Source organism: Hydra viridissima, unplaced genomic scaffold (assembly GCF_058129835.1).
Source record: "Hydra viridissima isolate aposymbiotic clone 2 unplaced genomic scaffold, HvirCarnegie_v1 scaffold_1, whole genome shotgun sequence".
NCBI lineage: Eukaryota > Metazoa > Cnidaria > Hydrozoa > Anthoathecata > Hydridae > Hydra > Hydra viridissima.
The window spans coordinates 28,371,153-28,391,079 of NW_028324300.1; the positions used below are offsets into that span (position 1 = coordinate 28,371,153).

At 30.7% G+C, this 19,927-nt stretch overlaps 1 protein-coding gene, 1 long non-coding RNA gene and 2 pseudogenes across 4 annotated transcripts; 3 read left to right on the plus strand and 1 right to left on the minus strand.

Annotated features, from left to right (window-relative positions):
* Positions 1–1,202: 1,202 nt before the first annotated feature.
* Positions 1,203–10,114, minus strand: LOC149894308 (uncharacterized). The gene is made up of 3 exons (XR_016444752.1): positions 9,965–10,114; positions 2,355–2,586; positions 1,203–1,617 (listed from the first exon to the last, which is right to left on the minus strand). It is a non-coding gene; the product is annotated as an uncharacterized LOC149894308 (long non-coding RNA).
* Positions 2,841–8,152, plus strand: LOC149894309 (uncharacterized; annotated as a pseudogene). The gene is made up of 6 exons (XR_016444659.1): positions 2,841–2,992; positions 3,547–3,604; positions 3,676–6,112; positions 6,493–7,031; positions 7,341–7,462; positions 7,774–8,152. The product of XR_016444659.1 is annotated as an uncharacterized LOC149894309 (transcript).
* Positions 10,115–13,558: 3,444 nt separating the features above from the next.
* LOC149894310 (zinc finger MYM-type protein 1-like) lies at positions 13,559–16,684 on the plus strand. Its single transcript, XM_090065699.1, has 2 exons — positions 13,559–13,806; positions 13,941–16,684. Exons 1-2 carry the CDS (start codon positions 13,697–13,699, stop codon positions 16,513–16,515), a joined length of 2,685 nt encoding a protein of 894 aa, XP_089921825.1. The 5' UTR covers positions 13,559–13,696; the 3' UTR covers positions 16,516–16,684.
* An 809-nt stretch (positions 16,685–17,493) lies between these two features.
* On the plus strand, positions 17,494–19,481 carry LOC145191480 (uncharacterized; annotated as a pseudogene). The gene is made up of 3 exons (XR_016444698.1): positions 17,494–17,833; positions 18,167–18,359; positions 18,439–19,481. The product of XR_016444698.1 is annotated as an uncharacterized LOC145191480 (transcript).
* The last annotated feature ends 446 nt before the right edge of the window (positions 19,482–19,927 follow it).

Sequence of the window (19,927 nt, forward strand, 5' to 3'; positions counted from 1 at the left end):
AATGAGGTTTTTTTCTTAGCATTAGTTTTTAGATGTGCATAATCAAGTCTTTCCGACGTCGATTATGCACATCTAAAAACTTTTTTAGATGTGCATAATCGACTAGCAAAGATGTCTTAAAGACGCATTTTTTATGCCTTTTCATGACAAGATAAAGACAAAAAAAGATGTCTTTTCGATGTCGAAAAAAGATGTCTTTTAGATTTGCATAATCGACTAAAAAAAGACGTCTTAAAGACGCATTTTTCATGTCTTTTCATGACAAGATAAAGACAAAAAAAGACGTCTTTTCGATGTCGAAAAAAGATGTCTTTTAGATTTGCATAATCGACTAAAAAAAGACGCCTTAAAGACATCGTAAATAAGATTTGAAAAGACGTCTTTTCGACGTCTTTTTTCCCACTGGGTACTAATTTTTTGTTTCAAAAACGTAACAGTGACATCAACACAACGTTGATGTCACCGTTAGTTACTTATAATTTTTTTTTTAAATTTTTTCTCGATATTCAATTGCTTAGAGTCCTGGTAACTAAGGGATTTAATATAAATAAATTATCAATAAACTTCTCCTAATATATGTAGATACTAAAATTAAATAGGTTTTCAAGATTAGACAACTAAAATTTTTCCCATATTGTCCACCTACTGGCCCACTGTGAATTGGTCGTATAAGAGATGGACGTGCAACGATATTGTTTTTTTTTTTTTATGCGAACCATGCTCGTTGCCTATTGTTACAAATCTTTTGTTTTAATAATAGAAAATAAATTATTTTAAAGTTTGTCGGATTCGTCGAATATTTTTGGTCTCGCCTAATTAGTTACATCAACTTCCTTTTAGTTATTAAAGATAACAGCAATAGAACCAGGGGTCACTACTATAAAACTCATTCCGATCGGAATTCACGACCATTTCATCTGAAACCCGTGAAATGAGCGGATTGTTACTATAAACATATTTTTTCGGAATTTCCGCTAATTTCAGCGTAAAAACCCAAGTAAAGTTTACGCGATCTCTGTGTAGCGGAAATCGTAAATCCGATAATTTGAGCTAGCTTTTTTTTTTTTTTTTTAACAGTTTCTTGTTTTGAAAATAAAAACAAAAATCAAACTCAATCTCTAACATTTCTCATTGACAAAATTAGAATAATAAGTTCCACATTTCATTTTTCACTGTCTACCTCGACAACAGATAATCAACAGTGGGTAAGAAATTAAAAATATGAATTTGAGCACGAATAAATTTCTTACTTTTTTCAGACCAAACTCTATTTTCATATGAATTTCTCCACAAATATCAAATACCAAGTTAATCATTAAATATTATTCGCAAAAATAGAGACTATTAAGGTTAGTGTCACTAATAATGAAAGAAACTGCTTTGCCAATTACAAATACTTTTATCTAGATTTCTTAATATTGCAGTAGAACACACTGAATTTGAATATAAAAACTCAGAATTTAATTCTAGAATAGTTGTCTATATTCTATAGAACTATTTGAGTCTAATGTCAAAAACAATCTCATCCAGTGGTATTAGCTTTTGACTCCCCATACTACTTTTGTTAGAATCTGTCACCTTCTTTGTAGTCACTTGTTTGATTTTGTCCCAGAAGTCCTACATAGTTAAATAATACAATTTAAGTTTGTAACATTTTACAACATTGATTACATCCTATACTATGATATTGCACTGTTGCAGTATTTTGCACCGTCTAGGAACCATATACACCTTGGGCAATAGGTCACTTTTACTACATTAAAATATTGTCAGGTAACTAAAACTGATGCCTGGCAATTTTTATTTTAGTAAAAATGACACAAAATTTCCAACTTACAAAATGTGTAAATGGCATCTAGGGGTCAACATAGACAGGTGATACTAAAGCAATACTTTTTATAAAGTAAGATTATCAAGGATATGATAACCACTGACTTTCTCTCTTCTACAAAACTTACACTAAATGATTAAAAAGAGAACTAAACTTTTCATGAGACAACAAATAAATTTGTTCGATTGGTCAGAGCAAGCTTGATTATTACTTTAATTTCTCCTAAAAAAAAATTTTAATAAATGGAATCGAATTGTTCAATTTTAGTTTGCTAGAACAACTTTTAGGATGTTTTTTGATGCTTATAAAAGGTATTTATTGTTATTTATAGAGTAGTAGAAGTGGCGAAGGCTTCCTTTTAAGGGTTTATAATAGGTTGCATTCAGGACCAATACATTTTGTCTGGTCAAAATGGATCCTGCTTCTAACAAACCAAACTAACATCTAATGTGAATAAAACTTGGTAATCTAATTTTAAACTAGGTTTAGAATACTTTGGGAAATGTAAGAAATTATTACATGCCTTAGGTAGTAGATGTTTGGAATGGGGAGTCCATTTGCAACTGCTTTAGAATAGATAGCCTCAGATGCCCAGGTTTTTTTCAAGATTGGTAACCTTTGGTGTTTTTGAGCCATCTGTGACTTTTCACCAAATCTTCTCATTAAAACATCTTTGAATTGTTTAATCCAGTCTGCCAAATTTTTGTGACAAACTCAATGATACTCGAGCTATGTAGGCATCTTTTTTCTGTCCCCTTGGATAAGAAACATTAAAGCACATTAAATATAATGAACTATGTGAAAATTATTTAACATGACATAATAATTTCACTACTTTAAAATTACTGTTTAATTGTGGCTGTGTGTCTGTCTTTGTTATGCCTTAGAAATTTTTTTTTTTTTATTGGAAGTTCTATGACATAATTATTGGAATTTTACGTAGGGAAGAAATACTCCCGACGTAAACATTAGCCCGTAAATTAACCTGCATAAAGTTTGTCGCATGTTTTAGTCGTGAAAATTTGTCGTGAATAGTAAAGTTTTTGAATTCCTGGTGTTGTAAAGTAAATAACCTTATTGTGAAATTAAACAAAGAAATGTTTAACAAGCTTAGTGATAAATTATCATTTGTTAATACTGCAGAAATAAATCCTTATGAAGGTAGGGTTTTTAGTTTTTTGAGTTGTTATGTAATATCGATAGTGGGAGTAAGTCCCATAAAAAAGTAAATCTCCTCTTATAAGCTTTAAAACTCATATAAAAAAATTCTTAAATTAAGGATTTTTTTATATGAGAGTATTTATCCCCTTTTCAAAATTAAATAGTTAAAAAGAACAATTGCATTGATAAAATGAACCTTTTTGGTGGTGTTCTGTGGTAAGAGTAATTCTCCCCTTTTTAAAGTTTTTGTTGTAAGAGTAATATTTACTTTTGTCAAGTTTTATTTGAAAGAGTAAATCTCCTCTCTTAATGATTTTTTTCATATGAGAGTAATTCTCCCCTTTTTAAAGTTTTTGTTATAAGAGTAAGTTTTACTTTTGTCAAGTTTTTTTTAAACAATAAATCTCCTCTTTCAAGGATTTTTTTTCATATGAGAGTAAATCCCCCCTTTTCAAAAATTAAATAGTTAAAAGAACCATTTTGTTGATAATATGAAACTTTTTAGTGGTTTTCTGTAGTGAATTATAAACAAAAATGACATTTTTTTTTTTCAGCATCGTCATCAATCAATCCATTGAATAGTTTAACAGAAATTCAGTTAAAAAAACCCGGGTAAAATACTTAATTAATGTCAATAAGTAACTAAAGTATATAAAGACTTAATTAAAAATTTTTGTTTTTAGTTTTATCTGTTCTGCTTGTATGATGTCATTTACAAGAAAAGATAATATGAAAAGACATGCTTTACAGGTACATAAAACCATTTTTAGAGATGATCAATCCAAAGATAAAAGAACTCCATGTCACTATCAAGACTGCGGCCAAGTATTTTTTCAAAAAGTCAAACTTATTAAACACATAGAGGAATGTCATGAAGGTATATTTTCCAAAGAATCCTACAATTTTTTATCAGAATCTGAATTCTTAGCATGGAAGGAAAAGGAGGAACTTAATAGTTATGTTTTTTTCAGTAAACAAACTGGTAGTTTTTTCACTGGAAAAAATATATAAAAAGATGTAAAAAAAAGTTATTTTATTTGTCAAAATGATGGTCATTCTAAACCGCATCGCTCTGTTAGTGAACCAGCAAGAAAAACTAATAAAAGGTACTACAGAGGGAGTGTTAAATCAGGTGCCTTCTGCCCTGCCAGAATGATTGTCACAGTAAAAAAAATGGTGTCACAAATGTGCAGTATATCAAAACTCATAACCACAGTGTTAGTATTACAAATACCATGTACCAACCTATCCCAGGTAATATTAAAAAAAATATTTCTACTAAATTATCATTAGGTGTACCTGTAAATACGGTTTATCGTGATCTTAGGGAAAGTTTTGGAGACAGACAAAATAGAAATGATGAAGATGCTGTTTTAACTAAATCACATCTTCTTACAAAAAAGAATATATCTGATATCAACAGAGCAGTAAAAAAGGGATGTCGGCTTCACCCTGATGATAGCATTTCAACTTTTTTACTTGTTCAAAAGTTGAAGTCTGAAGATTTTAATAGCATTCTGGTTTATAAGCCACAAGGACAACAAACTGTTATCGGCCCAAAAGTGTATGACGACATTGACCTTAATAAGGATTCCTTTGTGGTTGGTATACAAACAAAGCATCAACTATCAATGTTTAAAAAGCATTCATCACAAATTGTTTGTATTGATGCTACACACTGCACCAATCAGTATGCATTTCCTCTTGTAACTTTACTAGCTCGAGATGATTTTAAAAGGGGTTATCCAGTAGCTTTTCTTATTTCTAACCATGCAGATGAACAAACCATAACACCATTCTTAGAGGAAATAAAAAGGAGATGCAATCATTCTGTAAAAGTTAATGCTGTTATGACAGATGATGATTTGTCAGGCTGGAATTCTTTCAATAATGTTTTCGGAGATGTGCGCCACTTGCTATGCAAATGGCATGTAAAACAGGCATGGCGCAATAAACTTCCTTTAGTCGGTCCATCTAATTTACAAGAAGAAGTTTATAGGATCTTAGAGACAATCATTGACGAAAAAAACCCTGATGTTTTTTTATCAACTATGAATGGTTTTGTAAAGGCATATGAACATAAATGTCCTAACTTCATTAGTTACTTTGTTACATACTATGCTCCTCGACATATAAAATGGGCTTCTTGCTATCGCAACTTTCAACATGCTGACACTGATACTAATATGTTATGTGAGTCATTTCATAACAAATTGAAAACAGTTTATATGGAAAGACGACCTAATACAAGGTTAGACGATTTAATCAATTTACTTTTAACAATTGAGGAAGATAGTTATTGGCGCCACAAAAGAGACAACATTTATCTTGGAACAGTATCTCTCCCAAAAAAGTACAAAAAGAGTCATGAAAAAGGAATGTTGATTTCAGATAAATGTATTATTAAATGTTCATTAACTCAGTACACAGTTAAGAGTCAATCAAAAGATGTAACATACAATGTTGACATTCTAACCGACACATGTAAAGAAAGTTTGTGTTCAGAATCATGTCTAAATCCTGCCTGTAAGTGTTGTGTCAGCATTTATATAGGTGTAATTGTAATGACATCATAATCCTTTGCAAGCATGTTCATAAGTTACGATCATTTCTTTTAAGAACTCAAGAAAAAAACTACACAAAAGTATCTTTAGCTGTTAATACTGGTAATAATCAAGTGAAGCAAAAATCACAAACATTTATAAATGAGACTGAAAGGTTTCAAAAAAATATTGATGAATTATCTACATTAATTTCTCATCCCATGATAATAAATTTGCAACTTCCTTCAATGAACAGACAACTGGAAGACATGATCAGTCAAGCTGAAGCCATAAAAAATATGAATTCAATTGAGATACCTGTAAAGCCACACAATAACCTTTTAAATTTTGAACCAAATAAGAAGTTGGATAATCAATGGCAGCCCAATAAATTTAAGAGAACAAGAAAAGAAAATAGGAAAAAGGAAACAAAACCATATCAATATCCTGCACAAAACCAAAAAGAAGAGATAGTTCTGAAATTGTCTCAGCAACATGTTGATCTAATTCATGATAAACAAAGTACAATAATATGCGATAAGATTGAAACTTGTGATTTCACCAACACTCTCATTACGTAAGATATTTAAATACATTTTCAAATACTTGCTACTATTCATATTTTCTATGAATATCTTAGCTTTTAAATAAATTTGCTTATTCAAGTTAATTTGATGTAATGGATAATATATTAGACAGTAAATAAAACAATAAACTATATTTCCTTCAGTATATTAGTTATATTTTTGTGTAAAATATAAATTATTCATATATATGTGTGTTTGTTTATATAAATATATATATATATATATATATATATATATATATATATATATATATATATATATATATATGTGTATATATATGTGTGTATATATATATATATATATATATATATATATATATATATATATATATATATATATATTTATTTTTTTAATTTATTGATATATTTAGACATGGCTCTCACCAAATATCTTTTATTTCCCTTTTGACATTAGAAAACAATATACCATCTGACATTTCCTTTAATTTAAAAAAAAGCACTCCAGGTTTTCAAAAAGGCTGGCTTCAAGATGAAGTCATAGGAAGTTTTCTACATTGCTTAGAAAAAAGATACCCTTCAATGAAATATTTGGGTCCAACTGAAGCATTAGCTTTAAGCTGTTCAAAAAGTTTATGGCTTTTATGGAGAGATGTTGATACTAAAGTTATAGAACAAGTCCTTATTCCTTTTAACCCAACTAATTCTCATTGGATTTTAATACATCTAAAAGTTATAACAAAAGAAATAACTGTACTCGATCCACTCCATTGCAATATTATGCCAAATAATTTATCACACAATAAATCCATTGCTGTTGCTAAAGACCTTTTTTGACTAAAGTTTAACATTTTAAACCCAACCGTCATTTCAGCCCCAAGTCATTGTTTACAGAAGGATAGTTACAACTGCGGTGTTTACATATGCTATTATGCATTACAACTTTGTGAAGGTATCATTATTTTTACACAATATGCATTCTGCATACAGAGTGCATCTTGTGCAATATTTATATATTAGTATTTTTTTAGTTGTCGATTTTATAACTAATTTTTTATTATGTTGCTTATATTTAATTAATTGCATATATAAATTCATTTATGCATTATTAACTATAAATTTAATTATTTGTTCAATAAATTATAATTGTTAATTATAGTTTGCATAACTTATAATTTGTCTGCGACTATTTAAAAATGCATCATTACACGACTTTTTTATTTTCTATTTTATTTAACTTTCTTTAAAATTGTGTTTTCAGAAAAAAATATCAATGATCCATTTAATGAAGTACAATTTCGTAAATATATATACGATACTTTATGCGGTAGGTGTTTAAAGAACCTTGAAAGTGGTTTTGAACGTCTGTACGATATTTGCAGGGCAAGTGTTTATTTTATTTTAACATAATAATAAGCTGATATTGTTATTCCAATATTGTATTAGGGAATAACCTGTTCCTTTACTATTTTGTTCGTCCACTTTGAATTAAATGCGATTTGGTTGGCGAAACATAAATATATACCGTTGTTACATTTTAGGTCCTATCCTTATAAACATATGTTTCCTTGTTTCTTTGAGTTGTTTACAGTTATATCTAAATTATAGCTGTCTATGAAATTTGAGAAATTGATGGAGTAATAGATATTGTAGTAGTGATTACAAGGATGACCTTTAATATTTTATTATTACAGATTTGCAAGAACACATCCTCTAAAAAGAACGATTGGGTGCAATGCACAAAATGCCCACAATGGTATCATTGCGAGTGTGCCCACATTTCAATCAAAGATGCGGGTGTCAGTGATACTTTCCAATGTCAATGATACAACCCTATCAAGTTTAAAAAACGGCTATTTTCATAGCCACAAATCGTTTTAAAAACATTAAATGACATGAAAAATCTAGTTCCATTCTATTCTAATTACAGGGCCGTGCTAAGGGCGTGAATTAATTATAATTAAGAAAAAAATAAAGGAAATTTTAAGGGAAATCTTTTTTTTTTAATCTTAACTTGTGCTAAAAATGCGCCTCCTTATATAAACTCTAATTAATAAAAGCTCATTTAGTGAACAAAAGAGCGCTCTTTTGTTCTGTAAATGAGATAAATTGCGCCCCCTTCTCTTTAAATAAAAGTTATGTCAGAGTTAAAGACAATAACATTTAATTTTTTTAAGAGGAAGGGAGCACAATTTTTCTTGCTTTCCCGAAGCGCTAAGTTGGCTCGGTACGAACCTGTCTAATTCTAGTTGTTTTTTAAGTTTTAAATCAGACAATAACTTAACAAATTTAATAAAATATCATATCATTTTTAAATAGCCTGTTTAATAGGCCTAATTTGTTTCAGTTTTTAAACAACGTGATTTGTTAAATATTTGGGGAGAGTGGTCTAAAATATCCCCCTTTTCAAAAAATGATACAATCAACTAGCCTCGTACAAACAAACCTAAAAACAAATTTTTTAAAGGATATTCAATTTATGCTCTACAATTTGTTATCTGAAAATTAAAGATGCATTTATGCCTTACGTTAAGAAGCAACCGATAAAAAGAGAGATGCCAGGGGCCCATTTCACCCTAGTGTTAGCCTAAAATGGGTTCCTTATTTAATAAATGTATAAAACCCGAGTTTTAATCAAGAACTGACAGTTACTTATACTTTAGTAATAAATAATCATCTGTTCCTTAACCATATTAGAACTTTGACACTCGAAGTAAACTCAATTGAGACAGAATGTGCTCAAATCTCTTCTGTAACTGAGTGATGGAAACTACTACAGCACAACAATATGTGTACAGGTGGGATGAGAGATTATCTAAGATATATGATAAATCCGGTTGGATATTATAGTGATTTATCCGGCCAAATATATGATATACAAATATTCGGCATTTTGACCGGATTATCCGGTCGGATATCATATCCGGTACTCCTCTAATTGTTACCTTTTTATAATATCTGATCAACATTTTGTTAAAGACAGTATTTTCAATATTGCTTATAAAAGAATCTGTTAAAAAAGATTTTAAAAGTGAGGGTGAAACAGGGCTTTTTTCTTTCCGGGGATAGTTTTCTTATGGTTAGCTGAACAACATACTAATGTTAAATTTTAATAATATTTGGCTAAGCATAAGATTAGATGAGGTGGGGGCCTGTCTCAACCGAGAGGCCCGTTTTAGACCACTCTCTTCTATAGATTTACAAAAAGTAGAGTATCCACGGTATTACGTTCGCCCCTATCTCCCCCCTATCCGCCCCTTCTAACAAACAAATAAACAAAACTTTTGCCTAAAGAAAAAATAATCTCTTATAAAAAAAAATTCTACAAAAAAATAGAGGAAAAAAGTTTTTTTGCATTTTTTTTTTTTTAATTCTAAAAAATCTCCTCAATAAAATATCCAATATGAAATGTGGATATTTTTTATAATTAAAAAACTATTATGATTTAGGCTATATTTTGAAAAATATTTTAAATAAATGATATAATAAGAATATAATTAATCTTAATATATCATTGAATAAATTACGCATGTTGTTTACAAAAATAACTTATGTAAAATTATCACAGATTTATGCGCAATGCGGGACGCGGATACGGGTTTTTTTATAATTCAATAGGAGTATTTCTCCCCTACACTCGATTCTAATTATTGCCTTTGTGGTATGTCTATAACATAGGAAAATTACAGTGAAAAAATTACTTATAACTATTTAATGGTTTTAATCGTTTAATAAAACATTGATTAGCTGGCCTTGTAAATTGATAAAGAACGTCTTAAAAATCCTAAAACATATGAACGTAGGACTGTGGTAGTTGCACAGAAAGATTTATAATTGGAAATAAGTATAATGTATATTTAAGATAAGGATATTGGGTTTACTTACATTTCTTTTTTGAAATTTGTTTTTCTTGTGGCATTTAGTTGAAAATTTGCACAACTATCTATAATATAAACAGAACAAAATGGAAAAAAACAATGGATTAACTAGATAATATCTTTTTGGTTTTCATGAATTCGCTAATATTTTCGTCGGAAAGTTTTTACGATACGAAAAAAAATGTTTATAGTAGAGGCAATTAGGGATTATCGGGTTTACGCCAATTTTGTTGAATCCAATGAAATTCATCGGGTTTACGATTTTTTAAGTTCCGATCGGAATGAGTTTTATAGTAGTGACCCCAGGTTTTAAGCTTAATTTTGTATAGCAAGACATTCCTAATATTTTAAGAAATAACGCTGATGATGATATAGAAATTGAGATCATTTACTTAACTACTTGAGTACATGTATAACTAGAGATATAATAAATAATATAAAATATTAACTACTTTTGTAGATACCTAAAGCACAATGGTTTCATGTTTAGGGAACTACTCTATCTACTATATTGCAGTAGACTTCTTGTTTATGAATATTATAGAATTTTCTATTTTTATGTTTAACAACAGAAATATATACAGCTAAGAATAAATAACTAATGCATAAAATGAATGTAAACACAATAAAGAAAAAAATAATTTGTCACAGTTTTAAAGAATTCAGCAAAGCTAATTTATGGCAAACCGCAAAAATAATGCATAGCACTGTGGACCAAAGAGACCGCCAGGTTTTATGTCGTGTCAATCAGTTGAAACTTTTTTTTATAAGAGTATTGGTAGTGTACTTAGAGAAAAAAGGGCTTTTGAAATACTTTTTAGGTGCAAAGGGCCAAAAAAGGGCCAAAATGGGGCACTAATATAGTTTTCACCCCTCCCCTTTTTATAATTAATTATTATAGAAAACTTTGTGCTGATCAAGAATTGTATAAAAACATAGGTCCAAAAATAAATAAAAATTGCTCTAATTTCAATTTGAAATTTAAAAAATTTACACTAAACACTTGTAGTATTAGCCATCTTGTTGAAAATTTTTTCATAATTCACCAAAATTAACGGAAATTAAAAAGGCCGGTTTCTATCACTATTTAGTACTACTATTAGAGTAAAATTGTCTGATTTTTTATTTTGTTAAGATTAAGGATTTAACAGCAGAATTAATTGGCGTGGGCCTAATGTTGTGTTCCCTCTCCCCTCTGGAGTGGCTCTGCCTATCTTTATGGTTTGTTGACCATTAGTCAATTTAAAGCAATGAAATTTAATATATCATTTTTAATAACGAAAATAAAATCCAGGCGGAGTAGTTATAAAAAGATTTTTTGAAAAGATGTCAAATATTAGCATTATTAAAGAATATTAATGTAATTTTTGTTATTTCAAGTTTAAGAAAGAGCACTTTCCATTGATTTGCAGACACATATATATCATCTAGAATGTAATATACTATATTTTAGATCGCATAAAGTAAATTATATACAAAAGCCTTTAACATTCATTTAAATGGAAAATATTGTTTTTCAACGAGATGCTGTGTGCTGCTGTTGTTGGCAAATGTTCGGAGCAAGGTCTAAATTTTTAAGTATTGTTAATTCAACTGTTGAAGATATGATGAAGCTGTTTGTTTATCCAGAGTATTCTCTAGACGTGAGTAGCTATCCAAATGTTATGTTCTGGATATCAGAGAAATCTCTACCTGTTGAGGGCTGGAAAACCTGCTAGAGGTTCATGGGGAGAAAAAATTGCTAAAGTATGTAAATAAGGCGCTACTCGACTTTCTCCCCCCCCCCCTAATTTTATGATTGATTCTGATAGAGAATTTTATGCTGATTAAGAATCGTATAAAAACATGGGTCTCAAAATCAATGGAAAGTGCTCTAATTCGAAGTCAAAGTTGTAAAAAATCCCACTAAAAACCCTAATATTCGCCATTTTGAAAATATTAAGTTAATGATCTTTTAGCTGACAAAAGCAAATTATTAATAGCATGGTTTTTACGTTAAAAAATTCGTTAAAGTATGTTTATCTTGCACAATTTTTTGTGGCAAAGAAAATAACCGTTTTTTGATTTATTAGAGAATAAACTATATTGCAAGTAATGTACTTTTGTAATAAAATTTAAAAAAGAATTTAACAGTTTAGTTTCCTAAAAGAAGAACTTTTGAAACTCAGTTCATTGTTGTTCTATCACATGTAAAGTTTAGAAAACGCAGTGGCGTACCGAGGGTGGGGCGGGGGGGGCGGTCCGCCCCAGGCCCCGTCTGGGAGTAGGCCCCCAAATGTTAATACAATTTATATTTTTTTTACTTCAGCCGGATTTTGTAATAGTCAACATTTTTGTTCTGTAATCATAATTGTTTACAACAAAAATGCACCTGAAACATGATCGTATTTGCTTGCCAAGATAATAAACATCCACAGCAAACAAACCAAGATGTAAGAAATTGAAATGACATCTTGGCCAATAACAACCACCGTGACTGTTTCGGAGGCCCTCCGCGAAGCTCCCTCCCCCACACCCGCGAGTGCTAATAAATAGATTCGTTTATGTTGTTTCGTTAATGTGATTAATATACTCTATCATTCAGTACCTCAATAATTCGAGAGCAAATCACGTCTTCAGTTCGTCATCACCAAGTTACATGGTAAGTTATAATTTTATTCCTGCATATAGGCCTAACAAGGCTGCGTGAGAAGATTTTAGTTATCAGGTTATAATTTTATATCACACATCGTTTTATGTTGAAGCCACATAAGGGGCCTGTCCTTAAACACTATCCGTATTGTCAATTTAATTACTTGGTTTTTAATAACTAATTTTGACCTTAAAAATGAGTAGGCCTAGCCTATTTTGGTAAACAATTTTTATGAGTAGTACGAAAACATTTAGTTTTGATATTGTTTGCTCGTCCTTGAGAATTTCCCATATGGAAGGAGCTATTTCCATAGGTGGAATGGACAAATTTAAGCCCGAAACCATGATAACATTCATCTTGGGGGCCCCAGATTCCGAAAACATTAAAATTAAAATCGTTTTTTTTAAATCCTCCATATTATTCTTATGGTTCATAAATCAAATTAATATCTAGCTTATTTGTGAACATTAATAAATATAATAAATACAATAATTAAAACAAATATAATAATTATAATAAATATAATAGATATAATAAATATAATAAATATAATAAATATAATAAATATAATAAATATAATTATCATAATAAATTTAATAAATATAATTAATATAACAAATATAATTAATATAATTAATATAATTAATATAATAAACACAACAATAGTTGTAAATATAATAAATATAATATATATAATAAATAATATATTAAATATAATATACGTCAAAACAGAAAACAAACAACTAACTAAATTAGAGGCACATTAATATACAATGAGAACATCTGAATTCCCCTTTGAACAGCTGCTCTGAAAATACTCGTGAAAGCATTAGCAATAAAAGGCAATCAAACAATTCCCTTAAGAAAATTCTAGAATAAACAACTCCCGTTGAGACAGCCAATCTCTGCCAACCTGTCTCTAAAATAAAACCACGAATAATGACAAAAAACAATTCCAATGAAAAACGTTATTAAACACACCTTAAGAATTACCTAACTTTATTCGTGGAGACATGCGAAGCTCTGATGCGTAAATAGAACAATAGGCCATTGAAAACCTACAACGATAGAACAATGGAATTTTAAAACCAGAAATTTTACATTTTCATGTGCGCACATTTCACTTTAAATAGATATCTACTAACAAGCGAAGTGAAAACATCATTAGTTATGCTGTTACTTATACTGAAATTTTTCAAAGAAAATAGCCGAAAAATGTAATTCAAAACTTGACAGTTTTATCTTACAGTGTTTATTTATTAGGTTTGGTTCGTTTTCAAACCCCGTAACGCGAAGGTTTGTTTTATTTTCTAAATACTTTATTGTCTTAAAGTAGAACAATTGTTTTCAGAGTCAAGAGACCTGTTGATAACATGAAACGAAACTATCCCAGTGGATGGGAAAAGAAGAAAAAAGAAAAAGCCAAAGAACAAGAACTACAACGGTTGTCGGGTTCAATACTTAAATTTACTAAAAGAGCACTATCCCAGGCAAACAATGAAGCAGGGCCAGAGGAGGGCCCTGAATCTTTAGAAGGCCCAAGTACAAGCTATGGCCAACGGAATGAACAAACAAGCAATGAAGAACAAGAAAAAGGAGAAGAAGAACAATACAAAAGGCAAGAAGAAGAAGACATAACCAATTCGATACGTTCTGAATCAGAAGATTTAACATTAAATTATGATGTTGGAAACTGGCCCACTCCAATGCCAGATTATCTCAGAATCGATGTTATAAGACAAGGCAGTGAAATTTACCAGAACTTGGAGGGGCCATTTGATCCAGTTCAAAAACCAGGAGAAAATTCAAAGGGTCAAACTAGGCAGCTGACAAAAAGCTGGTTTTACAAGAAGCTTCCAAGTGGAGAACAGATTTTGAGGAAATGGATGGTCTATTCTCATGAAAAAAAATCACTGTTTTGCTTTTGTTGCAAGTTGTTTAATAAGAACGATAATCCAACGACCAAATCAAGTTTCATCACAGGATTCAATAGTTGGTGGAAATTGAATCCTAAAGTATCAGATCACGAAAACTCTGAATTGCATATTAACAATTTAGAAAAATGGAAAACACTTGAAGCAAGGCTTCTCCAAAACAAAACCATCGACGCTGCTCACCAAGACGTAATGGAAAGAGAGAAGAAGAAATGGAGAGACATTTTGCATCGTCTCTTAGATATAACACTTTTTTTGGCAAAGCAGAATTTGCCTTTTCGAGGCCACAGGGAAGACTTTGCTTCTGAAAACCGTGGTAATTTCTTGGAATTTGTTAGCCTCCTTTCAAACTATGACCCTGTTTTAAAGGAGCACAGCATACGGCTTCAGCAATCATTGGAATCAGGATTGATTCCAGTTTCTTATTTATCGCCTGCAGTGCAAAATGAGTTTATATCTCTTTTAGGCGATGCTGTAAAACTTGAATTAATTTGTGAAATCAAGAAAGCTAAATTCTATGGCATATTGTTTGACAGCACGCCAGATATATCCCACACTGAACAAATGAGTCAGGTCATAAGGTATGTGAAAATTGACAACAGGAACGTGGAAGTGAAAGAATCATTTCTAGGTTTTATTCCTCTAAGTGGGAAAAAGGCAGACTCCATAACACAGGAAATTGTTCAATCTCTTGAAAAGGACGGCTTGGATTTAAAGCTTTGTCGAAGCCAAGGATACGATAATGCCACGACAATGTCTGGCATTCATACAGGAGTACAAACCAGAATTAAAGAATTTAATCCAAAAGCAATATTTGTGCCTTGTGCTAACCATTCGCTTAATTTATGTGGCGTACATGCTTTTGGTAGTGTTTCTGTTTGTGTCACATTTTTTGGAACTTTGGAAAGTGTGTACACGTTTTTTTCATGTTCAACACATAGATGGGAGGTCCTAAAAGAAACCGTTGGAGTGACAGTGAAGAGACTTAATGATACCAGGTGGAGTGCTCATCATGATGCCGTGAAACCAATCTTCAAACATTTCGAAAAGTTGGTTAAGGCTGTGGAAAAGCTTTGTGATGCTTCTGAAAACCTAGATACGAGAGGAGCAGCGGAGGTGTTGATGACAAACATTTGTAATTTCAATTTCCTTTGCTTCTTGTATTTGTGGTACCACATTCTACTCGAGGTGAATCATGCCCAAAAATATCTTCAAATCGAAGGTATTAGCTTGGAAATGTGTGTTGTGAAGCTGAAAAGCTTGAAGACCTTTTTAGTAGAGAGTCGAGAAATTCTGGTCCATAATGCTGTAGAATATGCGACCCAGACTTGTGCTGAAATGGGCATTGATATTGAAAGCAGAAAACGCAAGCGAGTGAAAAAGATGATGCCAGGAGAAACTGCTAAAGATGCAGGTTTAACTCCACAGGAAGAATTGAAGCGTGCTATGTTCGAGTGCATTGACCACTTTCATGTAGAATTAGAAAAACGTTTGACCTCGATGAACACTGTGTATGAAAAGTTTGCTGTTGTACACACAGGTAATCTTTTGAAGGCAACTGATGAAGAAATTGTAACCTATGCCCATCAGTTTTCAGAAACTTTCAATGATGTAGAGGAGGAAGAAATGCTGCCTGAAATAAAGAGGCTAAGAAGGCATCTGAAGGCTTCTGGCATCAAATTAGACATTGCAGCTGCATGGACATCCTTGAAAATGCTTCAGTTTATCATCGAAATGGACTTTCGTGAATCGTTGCCAAACGTGACTGAAGCTCTTAAACTGTTTCTAACTATATGTGTGTCCGTGGCTTCTTGTGAGAGGAGTTTTTCAAAATTGAAATTAATTAAAAACTATCTCCGCTCTACAATGAGCCAGTCTCGTTTGACGAGCTTGGCCATAATATCAGTAGAAAACGAAATTGCAAAGTATGTGAATTTTGATGAGTTAATCAAACGATTTGCAGAAGTCAAGGCTCGCAAGAAAGCATTTTAATGTGTTTCTAGAGGTAACTCTTTGCTGTAAATCTGTTTTTTTTACTGTACATTGTACATCATTGTATTATCATTTAAAATAAATAATCAAAACTAATGTTTTAATCATTTGTGTACATAAATGAATTTCTATAAATGATAAAATGGCGTTAATGGATATATTTATATAAACATATAAACTGATAGATAATGATATAGATGGTATTTGCTAATTTTTGTTTATTACAAACGTTTTCAAGAAAGTGGAGAAAGATAATGTGTTATACATACATTCATTAATGTAGTATATATATATATATATATATATATATATATATATATATATATATATATATATATATATATATATATATATATATATATATATAGGCCCCATTTACCAAGTGCCGCCCTAGGCCCCAAAACATGTTGGTACGCCACTGAGAAAACGTAACCTTCAAACCGTTTTTTTTAATAAAAAAAACCAGCGTACGATACAATAATAATTATTCATCAATTTTTCTACATTATCACATTCTACGTTCAACCTTTATTTGAAATCTTCTATTAATTTCATTTCGTTATAACACTTTCGTTACAATACTTTAAAAAAAATAATTATAAGGCTTATGGAAACCAGGTCTGTTTATTGCGCAATAAAACGGTAATTAATTTTCGTTAAAAATGAAAGCGTTTTGAAAAAAAATGGCGAATATTAGGGTTTTTAGTGGGATTTTTTACAACTTTGACTTCGAATTAGAGCACTTTCCATTGATTTTGAGACCCATGTTTTTATACGATTCTTAATCAGCATAAAATTCTCTATCAGAATCAATCATAAAATTAGGGGGGGGGGGGGGAGAAAGTCGAGTAGAGCCTATATATATATATATATATATATATATATATATATATATATATATATATATATATATATATATATATATATATATATATATATATATATATATATATAAAGAATTTCCAAATTTGTTTTAAGATTGAATGGAGGATGATGACAAGAACAGCTTCATCAACAATGATTCAAGTTGAAGAAACTCCAGCTAGGTCAACCTCAATTAAGACTTCTAAACTTTGTAGTAAATGTTTTACAACTGCTGCACAAGGACATTTACACAACTGCTCTTCTTCATCTGCAGTTGTAAACCTGATCTTAATAGCATTAAGTCTAGGAAGTTTGCAAGCAGAGCAAGTTGCTGCTGGAATAATTAAAGCAAAAATGGAGACAGATGAAATTGTGGGGAATCATTTACTTTGTCTTCTGGTGGAAACCCATTAACAATTACAGTTGGATGTCCTGATAACAAAGCAAAGAGAAGGTACCTTTTCAATTCTATACAAATAAATGTATAATATTGTATGTAAATATATATAAAATATTATATATATATATAATATAAAATAAATAGCATAAATCACTTATCTTTTACAGATCTATTTCAAGTTTCATCAAATCACTTTCATTATTTCATTCAGAAATGATGAAAGCGAGTTATACTAATTTGTTTTATATATTTATGTCTATACTTATCTTCTTGAATAATTGTTTAACATTAATTTCTTTGCAATGTCTACATATGTATACTATATTTATAGTATTTGTATGTGAACACACAAGTGCATATATATACTTACATACATTTTATACCTAGGTCTATGAAACAAGTATCTCTTCAGTTGGTTAAGGAACTTCAGATTATCCTAGAACTTTCCCTGAATAAAACAGGCCAGCTGGTATCTATTCTTCGGAAAGGAATGGGAAGTAAGTCTGTAGTAGAGAACAACATCTTTGGAAAATTGAGTTACCTAGAAGAGTCCATATCACATTTTTATCAAGTAGAAAAAGTAACATTTATATATCTTTTGTTATTTAAATTAGATAAAGTGAAAAACCTTTTTCTGAGTTATTATTGCTATTGTTCAGGTTAACTTCCTTGACAGTGTTGATGGCACAATTACAAAAGATCTTGTTTTTGTTCAAGACACTTCTAGCTTTGTTCTAGATTTGATAAACCAACGTCATCTAAATCCCCAATCTGCTTTTGTTCGGATTTCTATGGACGGAGGAGGTGGTTTCATGAAGGTTATTGTAAATGTTTTTGATGAAAATGAAAATACTACTTCAGATTTATACTTAAATAGTGGTGTACAGCGTTGCCAAATCTTAGCCATAGTTGAAGATGTGCAAGAATCAAACTTCAATTTAAGACTGATATTGGAGAAACTCACTTTGCAAAATCTAAAGTTTTCACCAGCTTTTGATTTGAAGTGTGCTAATGCAGTTTTTGGAATATCAAGCCATGCAGGAAAAAAAGCTTGTCTTTGGTGTGAAGGAGACTCAAGTGAAGTATATGGTAAACTAGGAACACTTGGAAGCCTTGACTATTGGTATCAAAGGTACAATGTTGAAAATAATTCCAGGAAATCAAAGATGAATCATTTTATGAATGTGATTTATCCAAGAATTCTCTACCTTGATGAAGATCCAGATACTCTAATACAACATTTAGTACCTCCTTCTGAATTACATATCCTGATAGGAATAGTAACCACACTAGGTTGCTTATTAATGAATCTTTGGCCAGAGTTTGATAATTTTTTGAAAACTAGAGGTGTATTACAGAGAGGATATCAAGGCAGAGGTTGGGATGGAAATAATTCAAACCAGATACTTAAGTGTTTAGATGAGTTAGAAAATGTTATATTATCTGAGGTTCCTGGTCTTGTTCCATTAGTTCAATGTATGAAAGAATTTAAGGCTGTAAAAGATTCTTGTTTTGGTCGAACACTTGAGCCTGGATATCAGCAGTCCATGATAAAATTTAAAAACTCGTTTTTATCTACTCAAGAAATTGCAGATATTCTCGGAAAAAAACTTTCAGTTAGTTGGAAAGTTCACATTCTCTTGTGTCATGTGCAACCCTTTGTTGAGTACCACAATTGTGGCTTGTCTAAATTTGCTGAACAATGTGGAGAATCAATTCACTCTGAATTCAAGCCAACATGGAATAGGTTTAAAAGACAAGAAAAAAACAAGGCCCATGGAGGAAGACTCCTCTCATCTGTGATTGATTTTAACGGAAGAAGAGTTAGTTGATAGTTATTTACCATATGATATTTACATTAGTCTTATAAATATTTTAAATGTTTATTGTTGTTTATAAATTTTGTATAATTTCTTTAAACTTCAACTTTAGTAATAAAAAGATAAAGTTTTATTTTTTTTAATGGACCTCCAAAATTCTTAAATGGGCTTTGGGCCCCTCAATTTTACCCTTTTGCCCCATTTATGACCCTTAGCACTTTGTTTTGATTTTAAAAACGCTCTTTTCAATTATTATAAGACAAATACTCTTATACAAAAAAGGTTTCATTCAATTGACACGACATAAAACCTGGCGGTCTCTCTGGTC